This window comes from Echeneis naucrates, chromosome 16 (genome assembly GCF_900963305.1).
Source record: "Echeneis naucrates chromosome 16, fEcheNa1.1, whole genome shotgun sequence".
Taxonomy (NCBI): Eukaryota; Metazoa; Chordata; class Actinopteri; order Carangiformes; family Echeneidae; genus Echeneis; species Echeneis naucrates.
Genome location: NC_042526.1, coordinates 7,523,303 through 7,548,784, shown reverse-complemented (window position 1 = coordinate 7,548,784; position 25,482 = coordinate 7,523,303). Strand labels below are relative to the sequence as shown.

The following is a 25,482-nucleotide window of genomic DNA, read 5'->3' as shown; positions in this document are numbered from 1 at the left end:
ACACACACACACACACACACACACACACACAGCCAGCATGGAGCCAATTGCAGGTCCTCGCCGGGCCTCCCCAAGTCCTCTCCGCAGCTGGACAGCTATAGCTATCAGTCTCCCTCTCCCACTGCCCCTCTTGTCCTCTGTTTGTCTTTCCTTCTGATTGTTAACAGTCAGTATTTTGCCTTTTTAACTCTCTCTTGCTCTCTTTTTCTCTCTGTAAGTCTGTCTGAATTTCATCAGCACTCTCATGACCTGCCTTAAATTGGGAAATTCAGGGTCCCAAAATGAACATTTCTTCTCTCTCTCTTTTTTCTTTTCTTTTTTTTTTTTTTTTTTTTGTTCTCTCACTCTCTCTTTAGAAAGTCTTCGCTGCCTTTCCTGCATATTTTTCCATCCTGGTGTTAGCTTTTAAATATTCATGTAAATGGATGGAAGAGGTGAGGGGGTGAGGGGAAGGTGGGAAAGAAGAGAAAGAGAAGGAGAACAGGAAGGAGCCGAGGCAGCTTGCAGCGGTGGGGGCTACCCCCTTTCTGGAGCTCCCTGCCGAGGGATGGCAGGCATAGAGGAAGAGTGGAGGGGGGGCTGAGGGGACGGGGACCATGGTTGGGGGGGCCTCATGATTTATTTAGAGCTGGGGGCACCTGTACCAGTCAGCTGCTGATAGCAGCCATCACCCTGTCGACCCACTGGTGCTTGAATTCAGAAAAGAAAGACAAATCTGTTGCAAGAAGGATAATTAATATGTGACTACTGCTGTGAGAAATTTCACCTGTAATGTTAATGATTTTCAGGGACGAAAATTCCATTGTTCGGTGGTTGTAACCCTTCAGTGGAGTTGGGCCATTTTAATGACCTTCCACTTTATGATTTCTGAGCTTGCCCGCGGCGTTGGGCAAGCAAGTCTTCATACAGCTGTAAGGCTGAGCAAGTTCCTACTTTGGTGCTGATAACATTTGCTAACCACCTCAGAAGCTCGGGCAAAAAAGAAGAAAAAAAAAAAAAATTCTATGTTTCAAATAAACCAATCAATATAGAGCAGTGAGACTGCAGCCTCAGTGAGCCTGAGTGGGCGCCTCGCTGCATTTTATCAAGGCAGCTTAATTTCCGTTGGCTTAATATCCTGGGAAATGTATGGAAATTGAACTGTGAGCGAGAACAAAGACAAGAAGCCAGAATCAAATGATGTGGTGCAACTCAGAAAGCTCCATCGCATTGTTGGTCCACACAGTCCCACCCCAGTAGGGGTGTACAAACACACACGTACACACGCGCACACACAGACACAGACCTGGGCAACCTGTCACAAAGTACTTGAGTATAGCTATCAGATAAAAGACAAAGTTAGATTTTTTTCCTCAAGAGTTATTTCATGATCCTTCTTCATTATTTTCCAAAATGACTCTTAGTGGCTGACTACTGCACATGTTCCAATGCATATGCTCGACAACTGGTAGTTAATTAGCCTAGCTGCTACATGTCTCCTGCTTGCCAGCTCCTCTGTGAAGACACATGGAAGCACTGCCCAGAGGCAAATTATAAATGAGAAACAGGTTATTAGGATTCTGTCATGCATACTAAGATGTTATGACTGTCATAAAAAGCACAGAAGTGAACCCAGGGAACAGTAATTATCATTTTTTGGAGTGTTTGTTTTATGTCAGGCCCTGATAAAAGCCGATGATTCCAGTTTCTCCAGTCAATACCACCAGGATGGTCCTGGTCCTGAGTGGACAGAAACTGAAAATATGAAACATAGGGGCAAAAGGGGGAAATAATCAAGAAGTCAGCAAAAAAAAAAAAAAAAAAAAAAGGGAACGATATGCTATACCAGCCACCCAGTCAGGCTGAACCTAATGAAGGCTCATCTGCATTAGTAATAATCTACCACTGCTCGAGGGAAAGAGAGTCCCTCTTCCTCTCTGGCTAGGAATGCAAAACAACGACCTCACGCACACCCCCACCTCTGTCCTTTATATCTCCTTTCACCCCCCATTCTCCCTCCGCGGTCAGGATCAGGATACTTTCTCAAAAATTTTCCCGTAAACAACACCTGCAGTATTAACAGCTCTGCAGCCAATGAGTGAATCTGCCCTTCCATTCTTTTCTACTTCATCTTTTCTCTGTAGAAACCTGATCCTGGTGTTTACCTACCTTTCTCTCTCTCTCTCTCTCGCTCTCTGACACATACACACATATGCTTTAACGCACGCTTCACAGAACAGTAACTAATAGCAACCTCATTCATTAACACACCCCTTGATGTTTCGCACGGAGGCAGGGTAAATGTGCTGGAACGCCTGCCCTGTCTGTCTGGCTGCTTCAACGCTAACAACAGATAGAGAGATAGACAGACAGGTGGGGCAGAGGCTCGTCTTACACTCATCTGCCTCAGACCTAGCACTGACTGCACCACCCCACGATGAAGACATAGATACATATTTCATCAGTTATTAAGGCTATGACATAAGCCTCGGGGTGTCAGAGATCCAACTGTAGCACCGGCAGCACCTATCTTTACTGCCAGCATAAATAAAGATATGGGATCTAAAAGTAGAATGAGAAAATGCGGATACTTCCATAATAAGAGCTTTTAGTGAAGTTTCCATCTGGATGCATTCAGATCTCCTCTACCCCGGGCGCTTATAGCTTCAGACTGATAGCATTAACAGTACACTGGCCACTTAAGATTACTGGTGACATCAATGAGCGCATTCATCCCCTCGGAGACACCGAGCTGACTCATTTTCTGTTCACCCACAATGTCTGATGTGGCAATTCTAAAAAGACCCAATACTGTAAGATACATAAAGTCTCTGATGTGCCATATATGATGCTCATGCACGTGCGAGCATTAAGCGCGAAGGATGTGTGCATGTTAAATAAAAGGTACAAGCTGGCAGGTGCTGACATGTGTGCAGCGTGGCTTCAGGCTTCTCAGATGTTAATATTAAGATGTTTAATTACTAGAGGAAATTGCTCCGTCTCTGTCATTCCTCCTCTGTCTTGTGGCAGTTGAGCGAGCCGCTGTAACACCCACAGTCATACAATCTTTTTCTGGGGGGGGTGAAAGTGGTTATAGCTGTTCCAAGCAGCTGTGTTGAAAGAGGTTCAAGGGGGTTTGGGTTCACATGAAGCGTGAGACGTGTTCATCAACAATTTCAATGCGGATATAATGGTGCACGCGATCAGTCTCTCCTGAAGGAGATTCATATTTTTTACACTCCAAAAGGAGCAGTAGAGATTGATAAAGCTTGCCTAATTTGTTAGATTTTGCTCATTGGATCACATTCCAAAGGTGGAAAGGTGCAAGCAGAGTTTGACCTTTTTGACCAAGTGAGTAAGTAATCAATCTAAGTGTTATTAATATTTGTGAAGGCAACTCTTACAAGCCAAAGCATGGAGGGGAGTTGAGTCACCTTTATGCCCTGTCGGGTTTTCTAATATCGCTTTTCTCTGCCCAGAATTTAGCTTGCTGCAACTTTTTTGTATAACTAAGGCCTAAAATGTAATGAAAAAAAAAAAAAGTTCTGTCAAACAATTAAAATGTTTAATGTTATTAATCACAGGTTAGCTGTGGACTAATCAACATTCATAAATGTGACTGAAAACATCTTCTCTGTATATTGTTGGAACAAAAAGATAAATGACAGGAACTAAATATATATGTTTACCATTTGTATTTTATTCATGACAAATCCAAATGAAGAGCCATTGATCTTTTTTTGTAAATATAGGATGGAAAGATTGAAGACATTCCGCATCAGCCTTTTGGGCTGTACTAAGACTGTAAAGCAGTTCTCGTTGGAATCAAATAGAATTGCTTTATGAACGTGCATTTTAGACTTGTTGCAAATCAAAAGAAGTGTAGTAGGCCTGAAGAAATACAATGTCTACTTAAGAAATAGCTGGACTTAAATATGAAGTGTAAACATTTAAAATTCCACATTATATAAGGTTCTAATTACTTTTGATATGTCTGATGGGCTGTGTTTGAGTTGCCGTGGCGTATCTATCTATATCTATCTATATATATATATATATATATATATATATATATATATATATATATATATATATATATATATATATATATATATATATATACGTACATACATACTCCATTTATGTTGCATGTGTAACTGTTTCAAAGTCACAGCTGAGGATCAGACACCAGACTGAGTATCATGCCCTGACAGACACGTATAAAGCGACAGAGCTAACAGAGCTGGAGACATGGAAATCCCGTTCTTAAATGAGGAGGCTTCTGGATAGTCTATGTAGAGGATGCTTTCCTAACATTCCTGCCTCTGTCTGCACGCTACACCTCCCTTCCTCTGCTAGCAGCCACTACAGGGCCTGTCACTGCCAGCTGCTCTGCCTCAGGAAACTTTACATAAACTTAAATAATGTGTTGCTGCATTCAGCCCATCTCGTGGTCTTTAACCGATGAGATAAATAGGACGAACATGCCCAACTGGGACAAGACAATAATCCCTTTATCTGGCACAGGGTAAGCCTGACTAGCCGGCTTACCTGTTACATCATTAGATATTGGCAAGAGGAGAGAATGGGAGCAAGAAAGGAGGATAAAAGAAGTAGGACCGGGGATAGTTCACAAGTTGATATAATCGGGGCATAAACACCACAAAATAATTAAGAACGGGACATAGAGATATTCTGGCTGACTATTGAGAGCTTGAGATAATGACACCTTCAAATAATTGCAGAGAGGCTGTCGCTATTGAAGCACAGTCGTACCAAAGTACATAAGTGCTACAGACAGGCCTATTTGACAAGGTTAGATGAGCACAGCTACATCAGCCTTGATTCACTCAGCACTGAGGCGAACAAAGTAGAAACTGTAAGCGCCACGTTAGCTGTTCTTGCAAATAGCATGTCACTTGTTTACCTTGAATACCGGCGTTTTATTTACATGAGTCAACCTTGTGGAAAATCCATAACTCATTTGCAAGGCTTTTACAGCACATACAACGTCAGTGCCATGACTACAATGTCCTAAAAGCAAACATCCGTGTGTGAAGGGGATTAAACTCTCACCAACTACATGGAAGCAAAAACAAATAATAATGGCTTACTATGTATTTTGTGTACTATGGATTTCAAAATTACTCTTTTCTTTCGGTTTCATCAACATAAAAGAGCAAAAAGAAGAAAGATGAAGAAGTTGCTCTTTGGATTCTTTTGTAGCTGTCTCTCGCATAATTTCACTCCATCAATCAAAAGCAGCATTGTTGAGGGGAAAAAAAAAAAAAAACAACTTAAGAGCACAAGACATAAATATTTTATTCAACAAGAATCAAAGAAGATAACAGGCGGGGGTGGGGGGGAGCAACGTAGAGCTTGCAAGAGCAAGAAAAATCACACCTCTGTGTAATCTCTACCCTATACAGGAAACTGTCCTTCTGTCATCTCATCTGAAATCATCAAAGATGGTTTGATGTTGTCTTCTAAGCTTTTGAACTCACCAGGACCTTTACTCACAGCCAAGCTTTATTTGCTGCCCAAACTGCAGGTGATGTTATGACACCCATAGTACCCATCTCCCATGAGTTCATTGTTTGAATTAAACCATAAGACTCAATCTTCACACTAAATCCTGGGAAAGCGTGCGCGCGCACACACACACACACACACACACACACACTTTGTCACACTGTATGAGCATGGTAGAGCCAAACAGATACATAGAGCCATGCTCACTCACTCCCACTCCCAATCCTCCAAACCAGGGTCACCAAGTCCCTGGTCTAGGTTTTGGTAGCTGGTTCTATAATTTTCTGGTCAATGTTAGCCTTTCTTTTCCCTCCTCCTCTGCCAAGAGGAAATGAGGGGATGATCTCTCCGCACTCCTTCAGCCATCACTGCCCAAGAAAACAAACAGGAGGATTTTATGGCCTGCTTGTTGACCTACCGCCCAGGAGCAACAACAACAGGCTACTAGTGATTGTGTTTACTGCAGGATGAGCTACTTACACTGATATAACAGCACTGCTCTGGTGATATGTACAATCCCATTCCCATACAGGGATCTGTTTATAGGCTCTGGAATCAGGTGAGGAGGGGTGCATCAAGTTCAGTAAAGCTCAAATGCAGTTAATATACCTGGCAGATGTGATGATGTGAATGCATCTGTTTGAATCTCATTGCTCTTTGTTCTAACTTGCTACCCTCCTGTTGCTGCAGGAAACAGTGGCCTTCAGTGTAGAGCATGTCGAAAAGCTAATGATAAACTGTAATAATAACAAAACCAAAGTCTTCTATCAACAGAATCCACTAAATGCTCCCAATAAACTTCTCCCGACAGAGTAAGTTGCAGAATCACCACCTGGCATGTGCAAGCGGTTCTATGCCAGTGTGTGTGCATATGTGTGTTTACACGTGTTACCAGAAGATACACACACGCGTGCGCGCACACACCTGTTCTTCCCTCAGCACCAGGCCTGAGCCACAGACAAAGCTTCCCTCTGTCCGAACATGGACACTGTTTGACTCCTCACACAGTTCTCCCATCGCTGCATATGCTTAAACCTAAACACGCTGTTTGCTATGGGCAAAAAAAATAATACCGTTGAAGAAAGTAGTGGGGGAAGAAAGAAAGGCCTTCCCAGAGAGTCATCTGGTTCTAATGCAGGGCCCGCTGGTGTGGATTACAGGCACATATTACAAGAGAACTCAGGCTGACCTCTCATCTCTATCCCGGGGGAAATGGGAGCCAGCCATGGCGATGGGGGGCTGAGGGTCCAGGGGCCTGGGGGAGCAGAAGGGTGAATAGAAGCCTGTGGGCAGGCTGCCACCCCACATGATTGGTGCTCTTCCTCAATGAGGGAGTTTCTCTGAGATCTTTTCAAAACCCTCCATTGAAAGCAGGAAAAAACACTTTCTTCCCCTGAGCCTCTCAGCGATTCTAAAAAAGATGTCATTACTTCAAATATTCTCTGTGGTCTGCTGTGTTTGTACCAGAGCTTCAGCAGGTTGGGAAGCAACTCAATAGACTTTCTATAATTATCGAAGTGACAGTAAAACATGCTTGTTTCATCAGATGAAACGGTATAAGCAGCTGGCTACTCAGCAAGCATTTGAGCTTTACTGCCCCCTCCCACAATGGAACAGGGGGTTAACTAGGTGTGTGTGTATGGGGAGTAGGGGGATAAATGGGCAAACAAGAAAGGAAGAATTGGAGTGAGGAGAGAAGGCTTCAGCAGCAGCGCATTAGGTTGGCAGCAAATCTGGTTGTTTGGCCGGATAATCAGCTCAACTCTGAAAACATTCCTATTAAAGCAGGCACAAATCAAACAAGATGCCGGGAACACAACGATCATCCAAACAGAAACAAACAACATCTTTTTTTTTTTTTCCTTTGTGCCCTTCCCTCTTTGCATCTGCAATATCACATAAAATTCCCAAATCTTACATTTATTTCCATACTTTTTTGTATTCACTTCATAACATACTAGTTATTATTTCAAAGTTCCAGCTCTTACCTGTAGTATCTGGACTGTAGATAAGTGGAGCACACTGCTTTGGACACATGGCTGGCTGAGCCAAAGTCAATGACTTTGACTCTGTAGGGCTGTCGAGACGGTTCCACAAGCATGATGTTCTCTGGCTTCAGGTCGGCATGGATCAGGCCCAGGCTCTTGAGTTTCATTAGTGCTGTGGCCACCTGCTGTAGCACGGGCCTGATGTATTTGAGTGGCAGCGGGCTGAACTTGTTCTGCTTCAGGAAGTCGTACAGGTTCTGCTCCAGCATCTCAAATACCAGGCACGTGTGGTTCTTGTGCTGGAAGCACTCGTACGCCCTGACAAAGTTGTAGTCATCTGCACTCTCCGTGCTCAGACGCGCCAAGATGCTGACTTCGATCTGACCCTGCCGAGCATAAGACGGGTGGTTTTTCAAGATCTTGATCGCCACAATCTCGTTTGTGCCTCTCTTCCAGCATTTCACCACCTGCCCGAAAGTTCCTCGCCCCAAGAACTCCAGCACTTCGTAGGTGTTGGTCATAGAGCAGAGCACCTCATGTTGCACCAGCTGGTAGTCTCCCTCATTGTTGGAGCCGCTGTTCTTGGATGTTGCTGTGGAGGTGGCGGTGGCCACCGTAGCCACCGTGGCTCCGCTGGCTGCTCCGTTCTGGATCATCGGTGGACCGTGCTCCTCAATGATCTGCACACTGCTGTTGTTATCAAGCTCCTCACTTTTGCGCTTCAGACCGCATCGCTGGTAGGTATCTAGGAGACTGACCGTGCTGCGGCGTGTCAGGTTGTGAATGCCAACCCCGCCACCAACACCGCTGCCACCGCCGCCACCTCCACCACCGCTGCTGTTGCTGCTGCTGCCTCCACCACCACTGCCCAGCAGAGACCCCACGGCCCCTGAAGTGCTGCTGGCTGAGGTGACCACGATGTGGCCGGCGTTGGCTGGGAAGATGAGTGCCTGCTCGTAGGGCAGGGTGGAGCTGGCAACCTGCAGGGAGCTGTTGATGCCCAGAGGCCCACTGGTGGCTGACACGTTCTTGCTGTTGTTGTGGCTGTAGACTTTGCTGTGTGTGCCGTACCCTGTCATATCCCAGTTACAACTCTGCTCCACCTTCAGTTTCTTCACGCTAAAGAAGGCACTTGACTGGAGAGTGTGAGGGGAGAACACTTGCACATGCGAGGCCATACCTGTGAAAAGAGGGGAGGAGCAAAGATGGGAAGGAACGAAAGTGAGAGGTTAGGAATTTGAGAGTGTCTGAAACACGAGTGGTAGCTAGACGCTTTAAATAAAGACAGCTTGGGTCAGAGCAGGTCATTAAAACACCAGGCATATACACTGATGCATCACCATGTCATGTCATAGAAAAGTAGCAGCCTTTTAAATAAAATAATAACTGAGAATTTGTTTCTGAGAAGTACCACAAAGCATTTTTGTAATAAAATGTCAGATACTGCGGAGAAAGAGACTGTGTTTTTGGGGGGGGGGGGGTGGGTGGGGGGGTTTAATATAATGTAATGAAATCTTTTCTAATATTGTTATATAAGATAAATAAAAGCCAGAATGTTTGGAAAGATAAGCAGATTTAGATTGAGTAGTGCTTATACAAACCACTGGTTCATGCAGAGGAAATGCCATTTCCCTGCTGTTCCCATCTGCAGTAAAGTAAATAGGCTGAGTGAATACTAAAAGAATACCCTTTCATGGGACACTCCGCAGAGACAGAGGTGCAACACAAAATCCTACACAAAAACAGGGCAAAAAAAAAAAAACTCCCAAGGAATGATTGCAATTTCCTTCTCCACTACACAGCCCAGCCCTCGCATTTGTTGGTACACAATTATTCACTTTAGGGAAGGTGGTGGGAGAAATTTTGCTAAAGTATCTATGAAAACAGGCGAAGGGCACTGAACTGAGCTCTCCACCACAGATCCTGAAGACAACAAAACAAAAGCTAAACTTCAGTGAGGCTGTGCTCTGAACTCCTGGGAACAAGCTGCCTCAGAATAAGCAAACGCTTCTTCAAGCAAACAACTGCCCAAAAATAGTCCCTTTCTTTATCTCCCTCTTTTACAAACAGGCTTGTTTGCAACATTGAAATGATTATTACAGCACAAGGCAGATTATACGAGACTTGTAGTAATGCTATGTTTAAACTGTTTCCAGTAAACCCACAATTAGTTTACTGCTAACAAAGTAAGAGCTTCCACCTGGCCGTACCGACGCCCACACACACACACACACACACACACACACACACACAAAATTAGGCCTCGCTGTTGATCAACTGGAGCATGATTCAAAGAATGCTACGGTCGCAGTGTGCACACAAACACTAACAAAACCCATGCATTCAAACAGCCCTTAAACTTTGTTTGCTGCTGGAAAAAAAATTGCTGCTTTTGTGTGTTTAATAGACGTCTTGAAGGCTGGGAAGTTTTGCTCAGTTCAAAGATAATTAGAGGACCATTTCCTTCCAAGATGTTAGGACGTTCGTAATTGTGGGCGCCGTTCTGCGGACACAAAGCAGAGAAGAGGGGATATGCCTGGTCACTTTGTCATTATTAGTCCTTTGAGTGGTGATGATTATTAATTCAGTAGGAAGCTGGTGAGCTGGCGGCCCTCCAGTATGCTTTGCTTCATTTGTTTTTGGTTTTTTTTTTACGCTCCTGACCTCTCTTACTTCTCCTTTTGTGGAATTTTTTACTATCTTTCTCTTGTGTCAGCTGGTCTTAGCCCTAATGCTGCAGGATTGCAGATACAATTGACTGTAAATTGGATGGCTGCTGCACAGTGGCAGCTGATGGAGCCCAGCACCTCCATGCTTCCTGTACTGCTTATTTCAGCCCCAATATTTCATCGAACATGCTCTGATCAATCCATAAGAAGTAATTTTGCTTTTAATCCAGCTTTAAGTGCTCTCGCCGAGTCCCTTTTGGTCTAGTCTACTAGGTAAGGCTGAACCAGAGAGGTAATGAAGAACGTCCGCTAGGCTATTAGGGGCAAGGCTCTCTGCTAATCACATAAGCCGCGAAGGCCAGATGTCACTCCTTGGATTAACAATTCCTGTGCCTGGACTTTACGCTAAAAATAATTTGAATGATGAGTTGCGTCACAGAGTAGCATCAACAGTGTGTGACTGAGGGCCTGACGGGATAATCACAGACCCAGGCTGATGGACACAAAGATGGATGGATGGAAACAGAGACTGGCCTGTCCTCTTATGGAAAATTCCAGCCTATCTGCCAGCGACGAGCAGTTTGAAGTTTTGTGCGAGGCCAATTCCAGCCTAGTTGCCCTTTGCATTAACATCCCATGGATCCCCCCTCGACCCCCCGATCTTAGTCACTCATTGACTCTCAGTCAGTTTTAACACAGTGTTCAAAGAGCTCACTTGACATCAGCTACATGGTGCAGTGAACTAAAGGACACAAAGGCTCCCCAATACTGGGGCTCTGGAATATAACTGACAAAAGTCTTTAGAAATGCACAAGAAACTCTTGAAATTTACTGTTTAAATTATAGACAGACGGTTGTGCCACAAAACGAAAAGCTGTGCAAACAGTTTGTAAATCTGTGCGGAACACAGATAAGTAATTAAATGAAGCAAAAGTAAGAGGTCAAATGGCTGGAATGTTATCTCATGACAACATGCACAGGCAACAGTGTGACCAATTATACTTCTTTGGGAAAGCAGCTCCAGTCCTCATGAATCACTCTTCACCCAGGCTGAGGTTCAAACATATTTATGATGTCGAATCCGAACAAACAAACTCACTATGTGGTTGTCAGAAACCACATAGTGCAAAAGACCTTGTCTTGAGCATGCCCAGTTGAAGTTTATCTGAATTTCTGAACTCTATGCCAAACGCAAAAACTGTAAAGGTCCATTGTTGTCCGTTTACAATGGGGGAATACCTTCAGTAGCCAAGGCTTTCCATTTAGCATACCTAAAGGAACACTGTGTGTCCTGCACACTGCAATTAAGCATACCAGAGAGGCATTTTCCACTGTTTAGAGGCAGCATGTTGAAATGGTAATAGTCAATGTTTTCAGAGAGATTACTTCTCTGTCAGGGGTTTGTTAATCTTCTTTTTGGGAGGATTGGGGCTGCTCTGCATGCCATGTGAGGGTGAGAGACATACTGAAAGGAAGGGAAGGAGAACAGAGCGAGGAGTGTGGGACCACGAGTGGCTCTCACATTCTCGCCTGTGACCTGCTTCTGTTTGCTCTCTTTTATTAAACCCGTCATTTATTCTCCGCTGACAACGTAACAAAGACAATTGATGAGAACACCTTTTGATACCACCAAACCTGCCAAGTAGTGTTTTGTCATTACAAATAGTTCTACTTGTCATTCAGCTTATCCACACCTGTGCCCAAAGTCGTATACTTTCTAATTTCAAACAAATCAAGGGTGAGATAAATAGATGTTTTTGCATAGCAAGGATGCATAAAATCATGCTCATAAATTTAAACATACATATCCCCATCAATATCCAGAGAGCAACTGTCGCTTTCCCCCAGAAAGGCCGAAGTGGAAAGACGCAGTACAAAGACACCAGCCATCACCTAGGAGACTATGCAGGGACAGCACAGTCAGGTCTGTGTGGTCGATGGATGTCCCCTGGCCTGGGTAGATTTTGATTACTTCCTGAGGCTTTATGGATGCTGACACAGATGGAGACTCTCTGATGACCCTGTCTCTTTGCTGGACATCACAGTGTCTGCAGCAGTGGACAGTTGGGCTGGGTCAGATCGCCTGCTAATGAAATAACTTCTGACTGTCTAGACAAAGCATTATCTCACCCTTTACTGCTGTTTGCATGTGTGTGTTGGGGGGCATTACTACCCTCATCTCCACCCTCTTCTCTGAGCAGCCTGACACATCGATAGGAGGCCAACATAATTTGTCTTAATAAAGCTTAAAGGGCCTGATCAGCTTTGATTCCCCGCGTCATATACTCTTTGGTAGCCCAGCAAAGGGACTGAATGGGAGTATCCCAGGAGATACTGTAGTTATAAGATGCATTTATATATTTATAAGATGCCTATAGGTGCACAGTTGAGTTGACTGCAAAGGTCATAACATGATAATATGATTCCTATCCAAGCATTCAGTGAGCGCAGTTTCTTTTTAATTAGTCACCAGTCTGCAATCATTTCGACCATTAAATAGATCCACTGGTGAAAAACCAGTCAGTGAGAGCGACTTTGGGGTTAAATGCAACAGTGAATGCACCAATGAGGAGGAACATATTGTTCATACAGTGAAGCCTAGCCTTGTGTTCCTGCCTCCTGCCTGAGTTCTGCCCTCGGTGGGGGAGCTGGAGCTTGACACTGAATAGTCTCTCTCTCTCTCTCTCTCTCTCTCTCTCTCTCTCTCTCTCCCTCTCCCTCTCTCACCCGCGGCCACTATTGACCATCCAGTCCGCTTTTTTAGCTCTCTCATCTCATCTTATTTATAGAATAATGCATCAGATGAGCTTGTACAGGGGATACTGTCATGCAGGCTGGTGCTCCATCAGCCTTTGTGCTCATCCTGACCACGGTACTTGACCAGCTGGACCTGTTTCACCACCCCCCTTGCAAACACACAAAAGAGGACAAATATCCATCCAGCAAATGGACAGCCTAAAAGGCAAACACGCACACTGTTTGGCAGACATACCACACAGAACTTCTCGGCTCATAAATCTGCAACATGTCTGCTGTAAACGTGACACTCCCTCAACTCTCCCCTTCCTGGAAACAAACAGCCAAAGATACAACATGTTGTGTTAGCAGTGAGATAACATGTTCAGTCAGCGCTTGGCCATAGATATGTAAGCAAGGACAGACACACGCAAGCTTATCCACATCTCCACATCCAGGTGCCTGCACACACAGCTCTGAATAGATGATTGACATGTCCGGTTTATCAAGGCAATGATTACTTGTAGTTAAAGTTTTAGAGCTGGCATTTCTAATCTTCAGTAAAGCTGAAAAACCAGGTACGCCACGGCAACTCCCAGTAGATAAGGAGTCTGCTATTACATTGTAAGTGTGGTCATAAAAACAGCTGGTGTGGAAAAAAAAAAAACAGCTGCCTTGTTTATACTGCCAGGTCAGCCTAAGCAGGCACTGAACCAAGGCACTGGGTGGAGGTAAGGAGCAAGTGATGAGGAGGAGGAGTGCAGGGGGCCAGTGGTGGAGGGGGGCAGGGCAAAAACAAGGAGAAAGGGATGGCAGAGTGGAGCTGGATTTCTTATTAATCAAATCACGAGTGTAGCAAGCGTAGAAAGCACAGCACCCAACTTCCTCCCCGCAAGAAAGACAGAAAGACCTGGTACGTGGGCGTGATGTCGCAAAAGCTAACTGGCGAATGTGGATCAGAAAAGAAACTTGTCTCATCTGAGGCCACAAAAATGAGGAGGGAGTTGAAAATGTGCCTAACCATAAACCACGGGCACCTGTTACTTCACTGCAGTACCGCTGAAATCCTCCGAGCACATCAGGCTGCGCTGCTCTGATCGCAGTTACAAACACAATGCAGGGCCACACAAGGACATACACCAGATAAGCAGCTGCTCCCCAGAACCCTTATCATTTACACACAGTAAGAAACGCCCCACCTCACCACACTTCCTCTTATGTCATTAGGATCAACAGTGACAGCCGGACACAGTGTACTGTAATGACATTAACATATGAGGACTGCAGGAAAGAAGCTGTAGCCCAATGTGAAAAATAACGTGGGAGAAAATATTGCTCAGTGGGACATCGATCATGGAGAGGCTGAAGAGGTGTAGATGCTGCCGTGTGCGCTCTTGTGCAATAAGCACATGGACTGAAGCGTGAAGTGTGTGCTGCTCTTGCAATGTACCACAACTTGAGGTTTGGAAAGGTTACCACTTCAGTGAGAGAAGGATAATGGGCTCCACACACAGAGATGCACATTGCTTCATAGACCAGCACGGACGTCCAGGTTCCCCTCAGCTCCCGTTAACTCTATTATCATTCTGCCTGATGTTCGATTAACAAAAGGCCCAGACCAGAATGAGGCCTGTAAAGGAACCGTTCAGCAGCCTAGATCTTCATTTTTAAAAAAAAAAAATTTGTGTTCTAATGCTGAAATGAAAATCTGAAGGTAACAAAAAAATCCATCATGATTTTCATTTTATGTGATCCCTTGCTATTTATGCACTGGTAACAGGTAATCGCTTTGTGAGGTTCTGAATTGTATTAACCCCCATAACACGATTATCACAATCAAAGTGTTAAATGAGTCAATAAAGGTCATTACTATCTCTGGTATTTGCAGTTGATAAACTATTGATATTAATTGAGCGAAGAAAGAATTTGAGAGTCAAACTGTGAGAAACAGTAAAATCTGAAGGCAAAGACTAACGCAGTTGCAGGGGAGGTCAGTTGGAGGGGACGGCCGCCTTGGACGGTGTTTTGAGGAGATGGCATCATTGCCCCACCCTGCCCTGTTCCCTGGAACAGACTGCTACGTACAGTACTGGTTTTGGGTGTGTTCCTGAACTCAAGGGTCAAAGTCTGCTGCTGCTCTCATATCCAACAGAGGCAGCTGGAATAACGCCTGTCCTATTCAACATGCTCACCTCAAACAAGCTTGAAAACAACAACACAACTTTCTGGATGTTTGCAGAGTGTATGCAGAGTGGAATGTACCCACAGACAGGCATCTGTGCAATCTTGACACTCCACATATGCGTGTGTGCGTGTTACGTTGAGACTGTTTGTCTTTTGCGGGTTATCTAAGCTATCTGTCAGAGCTTTAACATCGTAAGTATGTAGCAACAACCTGTATGAAGGCACTAGCCCAAAACACACACGCACACACACACACCCCTTCAAAATCCAGTGATGAACCCCTGACAGCAGAGGAACCAGTCCAACCTGACCCGGCACCTGAGGACCAATAACACACAGGGAGGACCATCACTTCCTGTTTTATCAAAACAACTTGTGGCTGAGAAGTCAGTCAATGTGTTTCTCCATGATAAGCACTGATGCTTGTGCAGGACGCCTTCATTTTACTGGTTTCTGCCCTTCTCACATCAGAGTTCTTCATAACCCCCACATGTGACTGACTCTCTGGCCCCACCCGCACCCTCCTGTACCTCTGAGCTCGCAGTTCTTTCTGCTATCAAATACACACTGGGAGATGGCGCACAGGCCTCCCCAGGTGACAAGGTTGTGTGATATTTCAGTGGGGTGTGTGAAGCTGCTGTTCTGAACCCATTAGGGCCCTAACTAATTTTACAGACGCCTTTCCTCTGTTTAAAAAGCCTCCACATTTACTCCTACCTTCATATTACAGGTGACTCACTCATATTCTTTTTTAATAAACTGTCATAATCTCGTTTCATCTTTTTTTAAACACTTTTTTTTTTTTCCTTTTGTAGCTTCTGTAAACTCCATCTGTCTTCTCTTTCACGAAGTGAGGAGGCCCACCACGCTATATATTAAAGCAGCTTTTAAGAGATTACTGCACACAAACAAACACGCTCACATAAAAATTTAGCAAGGCATATGTGTCCTTAATCCAACTGACAGTGTGTCATAAACATAGCTGTTGAGTCCTTCTGGCCACGGGAGCTGAGGTAATATATATGGCGAGCCAACTCGGTCCTCCGCGACTGATTCAGCGGGAAAATCGTGGCTTTAGCCGATTATATTTACAGTGTCCTCACAGTCACAAACAGCAGCCAAGACCAGGCAGGAAAAGGCTATTCTGACCATCAGTTTAACACCCACACAATGAGTGGCCGTGTTTGGCAAGTACACATACGAACTGGCTTGCATTAAAGGTAAACATTTACAGACGGAGAATAAGAGTTGTTGGTTTTACAATTATACACACAGTGGCAAACTTTGTTGAGTAAACTACATGAAAGAAGATAGATTTACTTTAAGAATTTACCAGTTTGGTTGTGTTCTTGTGGTCTGGGATGTTTCTGAACTCACACTTCAGTAGTAGCTGAGAGGGCTTTTAACAGATGGTAAAGATGAGCTACAGGAAGTCAGTGAGTAAATAATTTTTCATCATACTGTAAGATGCTTCACTGTGAATAAAGATAGACATGCTATTGAAATGCTGGGCCGTGAATAAGGTCAATGTTACTGGGACGGACGCCCCTTTTGGTTAAATCCTTATGAGCAGCGAAGAGCTCAGTCAGTGCCTAAAAATCTGAAGAGGCCTCGACAGCTCAGAAGCAGTGAGGCTAAAGAGAACAGGTCCACATAGCTAAAGGTCAACTTTTGGCCTTTTTCTAGGCCAGCTTCCATCAAAAGTGATGGAGGGGCGGGACCATGTGTGATAGCAGCTGCTGGGCTCCATCAGGGGAGCCAAGGAGACGGGCGCCTTGCTGGATCCCGGATATAAGAGGGGGGGGACAGGTTAAAAGAGAGGCGGGCTCAGATCTTTTACCCCAACAACACCATATCACCACCCCCAAAGTCACTCTTAAACCAGAGATCCCCCCCCCAACCCCAAAACTTCCTCCAAAAACTACCCACCTCACAAGCACCCCTGACCTTTGGCAGTGCCCCTGAGGCCCATGGGCCTCAAGGAGATTGCATTCATTTCTCCACTCCAGCTTCACTGCCTCCCTCCCTTCTATTTCTTATTTACTTTTTGTACACTGCCATTCCCCATCTCACTGTCATTCTTCCTCTCCGTCTCCATCTCTCAGGCTGAATGGTGGGGTCAGTTCAAAAGGCTGCCAGGAGAGAGCTGCTGGCTGGCCATGGTGTGCCTGAGGCTTTGAAGTGAGGAATGGATCAAAAAAAGAGTGCAACCTGTTTTTCTTTTTCATCCTCTAACAAAGTTCAGCCTAGAAAAATAAACAGTCAGGGCAATTACTTTCCCTGAGCTCTGTTTAATGAGTGCATTTTACACTTTAATCATGTTTAAATAACGAGTGCGTGAGGAGTATATCCAGGAATAAATGTCACTGTTATCTTCATTCTTTTTCCTCTAACCTCAGAAAACAGTACTTGCCTCTTCTATAGCTCTACTAAAATAATATGGCTAAGGGGGCACTTTTAGATATTGTAGAATAAAATGATGAGAATAGCAAATCTGATATACACCTCAAACTTTGCTGAAGATCCTCAATATTAGAATTTTTCAATAAAAGGTTCACGTTGGCATTAAACAACCGCAATCCTGCACTTTTGTTGAAACTGAATCTTGCCAAAGGTCCTCAGAGATGTTCATGCAGCAGTATTGCAGCTATGAGGAAATACCCCTGAAAGTTGGGACATTCAGTATTTTGTCACGTCTTTGCTAAAACATTATTGGAGCAGAGGAGCCATTGAATTGTCTAATTGAATCAATGACTTTTGTAACATCACTCGTTCTCTGCATTATCTCCTAAGAGCTGAGAAAAGCTTATCCCTCAGACTTCAGCAGAAAAGCAGGAATCATTTTCTCTAAATATGTGAATATTAGTAGATACAGAAAACATTTTACTACTACACTCATTCATCAAACCTCTGAGAGATTCATCTTTTTATATGGGCACAGTTTGTCACTTTTCCTGCTCCTTTTGATGTGTAACGTCTTGGTTTGGTGAAGCCGATTTTTCACTGGGAATGGATGATTCCTAAGAGACTCCCAGATCTAACACACGAAAAAGGAATCTCTTGAGAGCTAGGGGCAACTTTCTGAAAGAGTGACCATTACATTTTATTACTGTATCTGGTTACACCGCAGGAGGATGTGTTAGCACATCAGCTTTTGCGGCAATGGAATAATGATAAACACAGAGCATGTAGAGAAAGAACAGAATAGATCAAACAAATCAATGAGAAGTGGAGGTTGACTGTACACAAGAAAGACGACAAGGGCAAATATTGTAACAAAAAAGGAGGAAAGAGCAAAGGAAAGGACTAAAGCTGCTCATTTCCATCCCTGTTGACTCTTTTGATGACCCCCAGTCCTTGTCTATTGCTGCCTCTCTTCTCAGTTCTGTGCCTTTTGCCTCTTGGCTCCGGGCAGAAATGGGTTTGAGCACTCTTCTGAGCTTTGAAGTCCTTGGTTATCAGCCAAGCGTAGAGCTGTACCTGCAGCCATCTGTGAAGGGGCCGCCAGCAGCCGCCCATCGCTCCACTTCCCTTCCATGACCGAGAGGGGCCGGAGCCAGGAGTGGTGATGGGGCTGGCAGAGGCACTTAGCCCATGTTGGCTGGCTGCACATGGCAGAGCCAGTAGGTGTGTCTGTGCATATAACCTTAAAGCCTCAACCTCAGTGTCCTAATCCTTTTGTGCAATTCACTTCTTCTCTTCTCATTTCAATATCCGTCTGTAAACAACCCCCCCCACGCCTTTTCCCTCAGAAGAGGGAGAAATATGTGGCAGTTATGAAAGGCTTGATTAAAAACCGCAAACTGTATTTCACTCCATGCTCCATGAACACGAAAAGACGGTTATGACTTTTTGTTGAAGTAAATAGACTGTGGCCATTGCTCTATCTGGTCGTGGCGCCGTACATCATCAGTTGTCTTTGCATCACGTTCACATTTTTCCAACAATTTTTTAAAGGGCTCAATTTGCGGTGTGACATATGGCCAGCTCTCCTCGAGAGTGTGCAATGTTGATTGGACGGCTATGGCAGCGACATTAACACAAACAAGAGGATTAAGATCTGGGACAACGTGTACCAAAAAAAAACTCACTGGTTTGGTTTTGTGGGGGTTACTGATGGGATGAAGCAATAAGACAAGCCAGGGGGGGTAAAGTGGGAAGCAATGGGGGAGTTTAAGAGAGCGTGGGTGGAGGTCATCATTAAGGAGAACAAAAAGGCTACAGTAGCCAGACCTCTTCTGAAACCAGCCTCCAATTATATACACACACACACAGACACACACACACACACACACACACACACACACACACACACACACAGGGGCTTCCAATCTGGCCATCAGGCTGTTGCTGAAGTGTCACATGGGCGCCATGTGTGCTGGCCAATGGCCTCTCGGCTTATCAACAAACAGAGCAGGATGGAAGGACAGATAAGAGATAGATGTGGGGGTGGGGCAGGGAAGAGTGGGGAGGGTGGGGGGTGGGAATTGGCGGGGGTCACTGGCGAATGATGAGAGATGAGCAAAGTGAGCGTTCAATATATGGCATGCGAGCAATATGCAGATCATGGTCACACTGCACTATGAAATAATATTAACCTATTTTAAAAAATACAATTGACATGCTCGGCATATAAAGTGCCCTTTATGCTTGAGGAATCTCTTCATAATTATTGCTTAACAGGCCCAAGTTAACAAAAGGCCTTATTCACTCTGTGGTGTATGGAGAAACAGTAAAATGTGAACCTTTGTGCGAACCGTGGCTCTCACAACAGATCAAAGCCCTGGATGTGTCATAAGGTACAGAGATTCCCAGCATCATGCTTTTCAACCAGTGTTCCTCACATCCAGCTGGAGAGAGGTTCGTTAATTACTTTTGACATGAGGAGGTCATTTAGAGAGGGTCACCCCCCCCCCGATCATCAAATACAATGAGGTGACTCTTTTTATTTTTGTAAAACAAGCCACCCCATTAAGAGCCAGAAAATAGTTTTAAAAGTGTTACAAATCCGTTTAAAAAAAAAAAATAGCATATATCACTTTCGAGCGTGTTCATGGCGTTAACGCTATCATTGAAAACCTTGATATGTTCCATGCCACCACAGAAGTCCCAGGCTTCATGCATATACTTTATTTTTGCATACTTTTCTAAAGACCACACTAAACTCATGCTCAAGCCTTCGTAGCAGAGTCTGGAGTTGTTAGAGTGCGAGGCAGAGCCAGAGGCAGCTGTTCCACACTAGCTGACACCGTACACAGTGTGAGACAACAGTGCAGGGGGAAAAGGGGCCTTCACACACGCATGACAACCAACACGGAAATGCCTTGTGTAAGCAGTCGACAGGGTTGAGGCTCCATCCCAGCCTGCCTCCCTTTTCCCCTTCGATAAAAACCAACTAATGTCAGCAACTGATGTGGTCTCCCACTTCAAGGACCTCGGAGCCAGGCTTTCAGGGCTGTTTCCGACAAAGCTCTGAAACATATGGCAGAAGCACTAAAACAGGAGACTTACTGACTGAAGAGAAAATGAGAACTTGCAAAGTCTCCCTTACAACTCAATTGAATTTCCCTCATGCAAAAAAAAAAAAAAGTAAAAAGAAGAAAAAAAAAAAAAAAGTACTGGAGGCAGTTTTGCTCCGGAGAAATTTGCTGAAAACACTGTATGAAAAGTTAAGCTTGTTGAAATAGGCAGAAGTAGTGAACCTGTATTCAACACAGCATCTCCTGTGTCAGACTGGTCTCTATACAAACCTGTCATTTCAGACTGACCCTCCCTTCCTCCTTTCTTTCCCCCACTCCATCTGTTTCCAAAACCCTTAGATCGCACCTGTGAACTATTTCAGCACATCAGAGAGCTCACATAGTCCCCTGCCTTCACTGGAGCGCTTCACATACACACCTCATCTCGCATAAAACTCACATTCTATCTCCCTCCAAAGCCTCTGTTTCTTTCACTAAATGCTCCAAACAAATCAATAGCACAAAGAACCCCTCCATCCCCCATACTGGATTTCGCTTTCTTTTCAGATTGGAAGCTTTGAATAATGCAAAAGCGATACTTGTAAAGACAGCTTATCCATTTTCATAACCTTTTCTGAGTAAACTGCCTTCCTAACAAGTCATGCAGTGATGCATCAGGTCAGCAAACAGACGAGCCCTGACACTAAGTAAAAGTGAAAAACAATAAATAAACGTACACAATGCTGCTCGGATTTGTGGAGTGACGGCTGTTCTTTCCTCTGAGCTATATGACTATCCCCCTCAACTCTTACCAACTGCTCAGCTTCTCTCCCTCTGCAGGCTGTTCTCCGTGAACCCCCCTGGACAGTGAAGAGCTACACATATGACTCTGCTTGTCAAAACAGCCAGGAAGAGAGTTCCTCAGTTCCCCTGATTCTGCCACCGGGTGCGGCCCTGCTGTGGCCCCCACAGGCCCCCAGGGCTCTTCCTGCAATTCTAATCAAAGCTTAAAAAGCTGCAACCTTGGACTCTATGTGCGGGTCGTGGCCTGTGAGGAAGATATCAATCAAGCTCCAAACAAGTGTGAGGGAAAAAAAGGGGGGCGGGAGAAAACGGAGAGTTGAGGGCAGTTTGTGAGAAAGTTCTGCCCTCTATTTTCCACAGCCCTCAGCGAAATAACTGTCCCTCTACAAGGACAGGGTGCATTCCCCATACCTAGACACCATGAGGTAAATCAAGGTCAAATTAAGTCATAAAAACTGTGTGGACACCCGCACCACCGTCAACATCATCATCACTGTCGTCATCATCATCAGCTTCTGAGCCCTACGCTGTCGATTTTTCCAGGCAAGAGTGAATTAATCCTCTCTGGAATAGTACTGGTTGACCTGTTAGGGGCAGATCTGCAAATGAAGCTGCCTTCCTGCCCATTTCTGCAGCTGTCTAATCTTCTCGCGGGCCGCCTTCACAAATGGGCGATGGCACATGTGCGCAGGCTCATACGCACACAGAGACATATGCACACGCACGCATGAGCACACCACAACAACACCCATATCTAACCAGGCAAGAGGGCAGGCAGGCAGGGTTCGGCCATGTCTGAATATTAGCTTTTCCACAGCTGGGGGCTGCTGGACTGCTCTGTTCATCAGACATCCATCAAGGTGTCAGTTTGGGTTATGAGACCGGGCTCCCAGGGCGATCAGACTGCTGCCCTGCCTGCCAGAAGGCCTGCCTGATGGCCTTCTGTCTGGGCCAAGAAGGACCAACAGCAAACATGAAAAAAAAAAAAAAAAAAGGGCAGAACCAACAGGAAAATGACACAAACTGACACAGAGGCTAATGGCACAATTAGACAGTTGGAAAATAAAATCTAAGCCAAAGTAATAATGAGGAAAGCGAAACCAGTCTTGAGCAACTGAAGACACATCTGCTTTAAACTGTAAACAAACTCAGCTTTAAACTCAGAGGAAATAGCCAATCATATAGATCCCAGTTATTAGTTGCCCTGTAGCCAATGGTGAAAAATTACTATAATAGCCACTCTAATTCTACATGAATGCCCCCCCCCCCTTCAACCAAAACCTATTTTCCACCGGAGACGCTGGTCATTTCCATGACTGCTCCACGTAACAGCCCTATCCGACACTGAGGACGACAGGCAAGGTAATTAATTCCCCCTGCCACCTCTTTCTTTTCCCTTCTCCTTTTCTCCTTGGTGAAGGGAAAAGCAAGGGAATGTAATTTACACTAATTACCTTTTGCATAGGCGTCTCATTTTAACTTTCTTTTTCATGGTGAAACACTGGTGTCTTGAGCTATGCCTCCAAGCTTCAACACCCTTAATGAAGACTCACTACAATATATTCCTAAAGGGATATAACAGCACTTAGTAATGAGTTTGTTGCCATCTCATTGTACTTTATGATACTGTATTTTCCATCGTAGGCAATTATTTGACCTTAATATTCCTATTAGGACCCACTTTCATGTTGATGTTTTTTTCTTCATAATGTCACTTTAAAACGTGTTAAAGTCTTACTTTTCAGTACCCTTTTCTTAATGGATATTTTGATTAGAAAAGAGGGGGTTCCCTTTAATACCAGCAGAGGGACTATAGAGTAAAGAGGACGACATTAAACACAAGGCTGCTCAAAGATATATACTGGAAACATGAAGGGTCATCATTTGTTTAATGCTACTTCTCAATTCTGCATTTAGAGTCCGATCAGCATGTGTACGTGTATTTACTTAGTCAGGGGTGTTAAAGGTAATTTCCTCTTATTGTAGAATGAAAGAAATCTCAACCCTCACAAGCTACTGTACTTCTGAATGACACCTTACAGGACTACGGTTGAATTAAATCAATAAATATGTAAGAAGAAGACAGGAAATTATTGACACTGACGTCCTTGTTGTATCACACCATTTGCCGGTTCGTGTTATTTATTTATTTTGATTTTTTTATTTATTTTGTTGTAGTTGCAGTTGGGCCATTTACAGATGTCGATCATGCCTGGATTGTAATGAGCCGCTTGCATTGCTTTACATTTTATAACCCACCTTACAACGACGGTGCAAACCTGATTTACGGCGTGAATTGCTCTTTTGGAATAAAGAAATAAACAATAAACCTATACGACTGCAAATAATGTGCAGAGGCAAGCGGGGTAGCATTCTCTCAATTGGATTAGTCACAGCCACAATGCTGCAGCGATAGCGAATGTGCTGTATTATTTCAGCATGCCTTTCGTTTGCGGAAGGAAAAATAAATAAAACCAAACACAGGGGGATCAGTGCACCGAGGGAAGGGAAGCACAAACGGCCGGTCAGTTCAGACTGGCGTGAAATAAATCAGATATTGAGAGAATGAGCGTGAAAAGAGCCGAGACCCGACCGATCGGTCTCCGACCTTCTTTCATTCCCTCTCCTTCCTCAGCCACAGCTACAATCTGTGCGAACGTGAGGGCAAAAATAATTATGATAATAGAAAGAAAGAAAGAAAAACCCACAACATTTCCACCAAGTGTGCACACATTATGGAGACCAGCGTGTGTCCAACACGGGGGGCTGGTCTCTGACCTTATTCAGCGGGGTTTGCAGTCTTATCGGAGCTATTTGAACGGACACAGCTCAGTCTGATTGAGCATTTACTCATATTGTTTAACAGTGATTTAAAAAGAGAGAGAGAGAGAGAGGGGGAGAGAGACATGAAGGCACAACGCGACGGGCTGCCTGCGGGTGGATTTGGAGGATAGAAATGTTTATTTATGTTGTAGGATTTGGACAGAAAGAGCAAAGCATCTCGCCCCTCCGCAGTTCAATTGTACCACAATTGATACAGTAGGTTCAGTGACTGAGCCAGGATGTGGGGGGGGGGGGAGGAGAAATAACAGGATATCTTCAAAACCATCTTACCTTCGTATACAGGGGCCATCGGTGCAAGGATTCCTGTTATACATGGCAAAAAATAAAGCGAGATTTCGGTTCAAAACTCAATAAAAATCTGCCATCTTGAAACACTGACGAGAGAGTCACCGTGGTCTCCTGCATTACTGGCCCGGTTCATTAGTGAAGAAAATGCTCATAATTCATATCCAGGCGTTTTGTTGTTGTTGTTGTTGTTGGTTTTTTGTTTGTTTGTTTTTTTTTTTTTCAATCGGTGAGTCCGATGGCGAAGGAAAGCGACGGAGGATAGAGACCGAGAGACTGTCCGAACAAAAAAATAAAAAATAAAAATAAAGATCCCCCACCGGCTCGGCTCGGCTTGTGGAGGCTCGGAGGATGAGCCACGATGACAGGTTTACTTCAGCTATTGTGCGACATGTCTGTGGAGTGAGGAGTCTGCAAAAGTTGCGGCGGTCAGAGCGCAGCGAGTTTGGTGGGAAGTGAGAGAGTCGACCGACGATCGAGTCGATGGGGAGGCGACGAGGAGACGCATCAGTCTGGAGCCGAGGCACACACTGGATGTCTGAGGCCGGCAATAAACATCATTACCGTCATTATAGCTGTTAGCAGGCCCTGTGTTTGAATATGTGTTTAAAAAAAACAAACAAACAAACAAAAAAAAAAAACAAAAAAAAAAAACTAAGACGCTTTATAGCTTTGAGCAGGCGGAAATGAGGAAATGAGTCACATTGGCCAAGGAAATGAATGATTAATGTTTGCAGGTGGAGGAAGAAAGCAAAAATAAACAACAAAAAAAACAAACTATAATAATAAGGCAGGACTAATGAAGAAAAAAAATAATAGTTTCAATTTAGGATTAACTTGGAAAAGATGTAGGTAACAATTGTTTTTGGTTTTTTTTTTTTTTTTTGTTTAAATGTATTCATTGTTTCAATGCGCTTTTGCTATTTTGTGTGAACTAATTGTTTCTGCGGGTCTATTTAAAAGCTTGTCATTCATGATCCGGCGGATATAACAACAACAACA

At 44.3% G+C, this 25,482-nt stretch overlaps 1 protein-coding gene across 5 annotated transcripts in view; it reads right to left on the bottom strand.

The window, feature by feature from the left end:
* hipk2 (homeodomain interacting protein kinase 2) overlaps window positions 1–24,938 on the bottom strand; it is a 68,627-nt gene extending 43,689 nt beyond the window's left edge. For 3 of the 5 annotated variants that reach the window (XR_003841845.1, XM_029523787.1, XM_029523790.1), the window contains exons 1-2: window positions 24,466–24,938; window positions 7,500–8,679 (exon numbers count right to left, since the gene is read on the bottom strand). Coding sequence is in view for 4 of the 5 variants with exons in the window: in XM_029523787.1 (XP_029379647.1) it covers window positions 7,500–8,679; window positions 24,466–24,484 (1,199 nt within the window). In the remaining variant the exon portion in view is untranslated. Of the gene's footprint in view, window positions 1–7,499; window positions 8,690–21,359; window positions 21,478–24,465 lie in introns of those variants that run through there. The other 2 variants (XM_029523789.1, XM_029523791.1) reach the window with 2 other exon arrangements.
* Window positions 24,939–25,482: the final 544 nt, after the last annotated feature.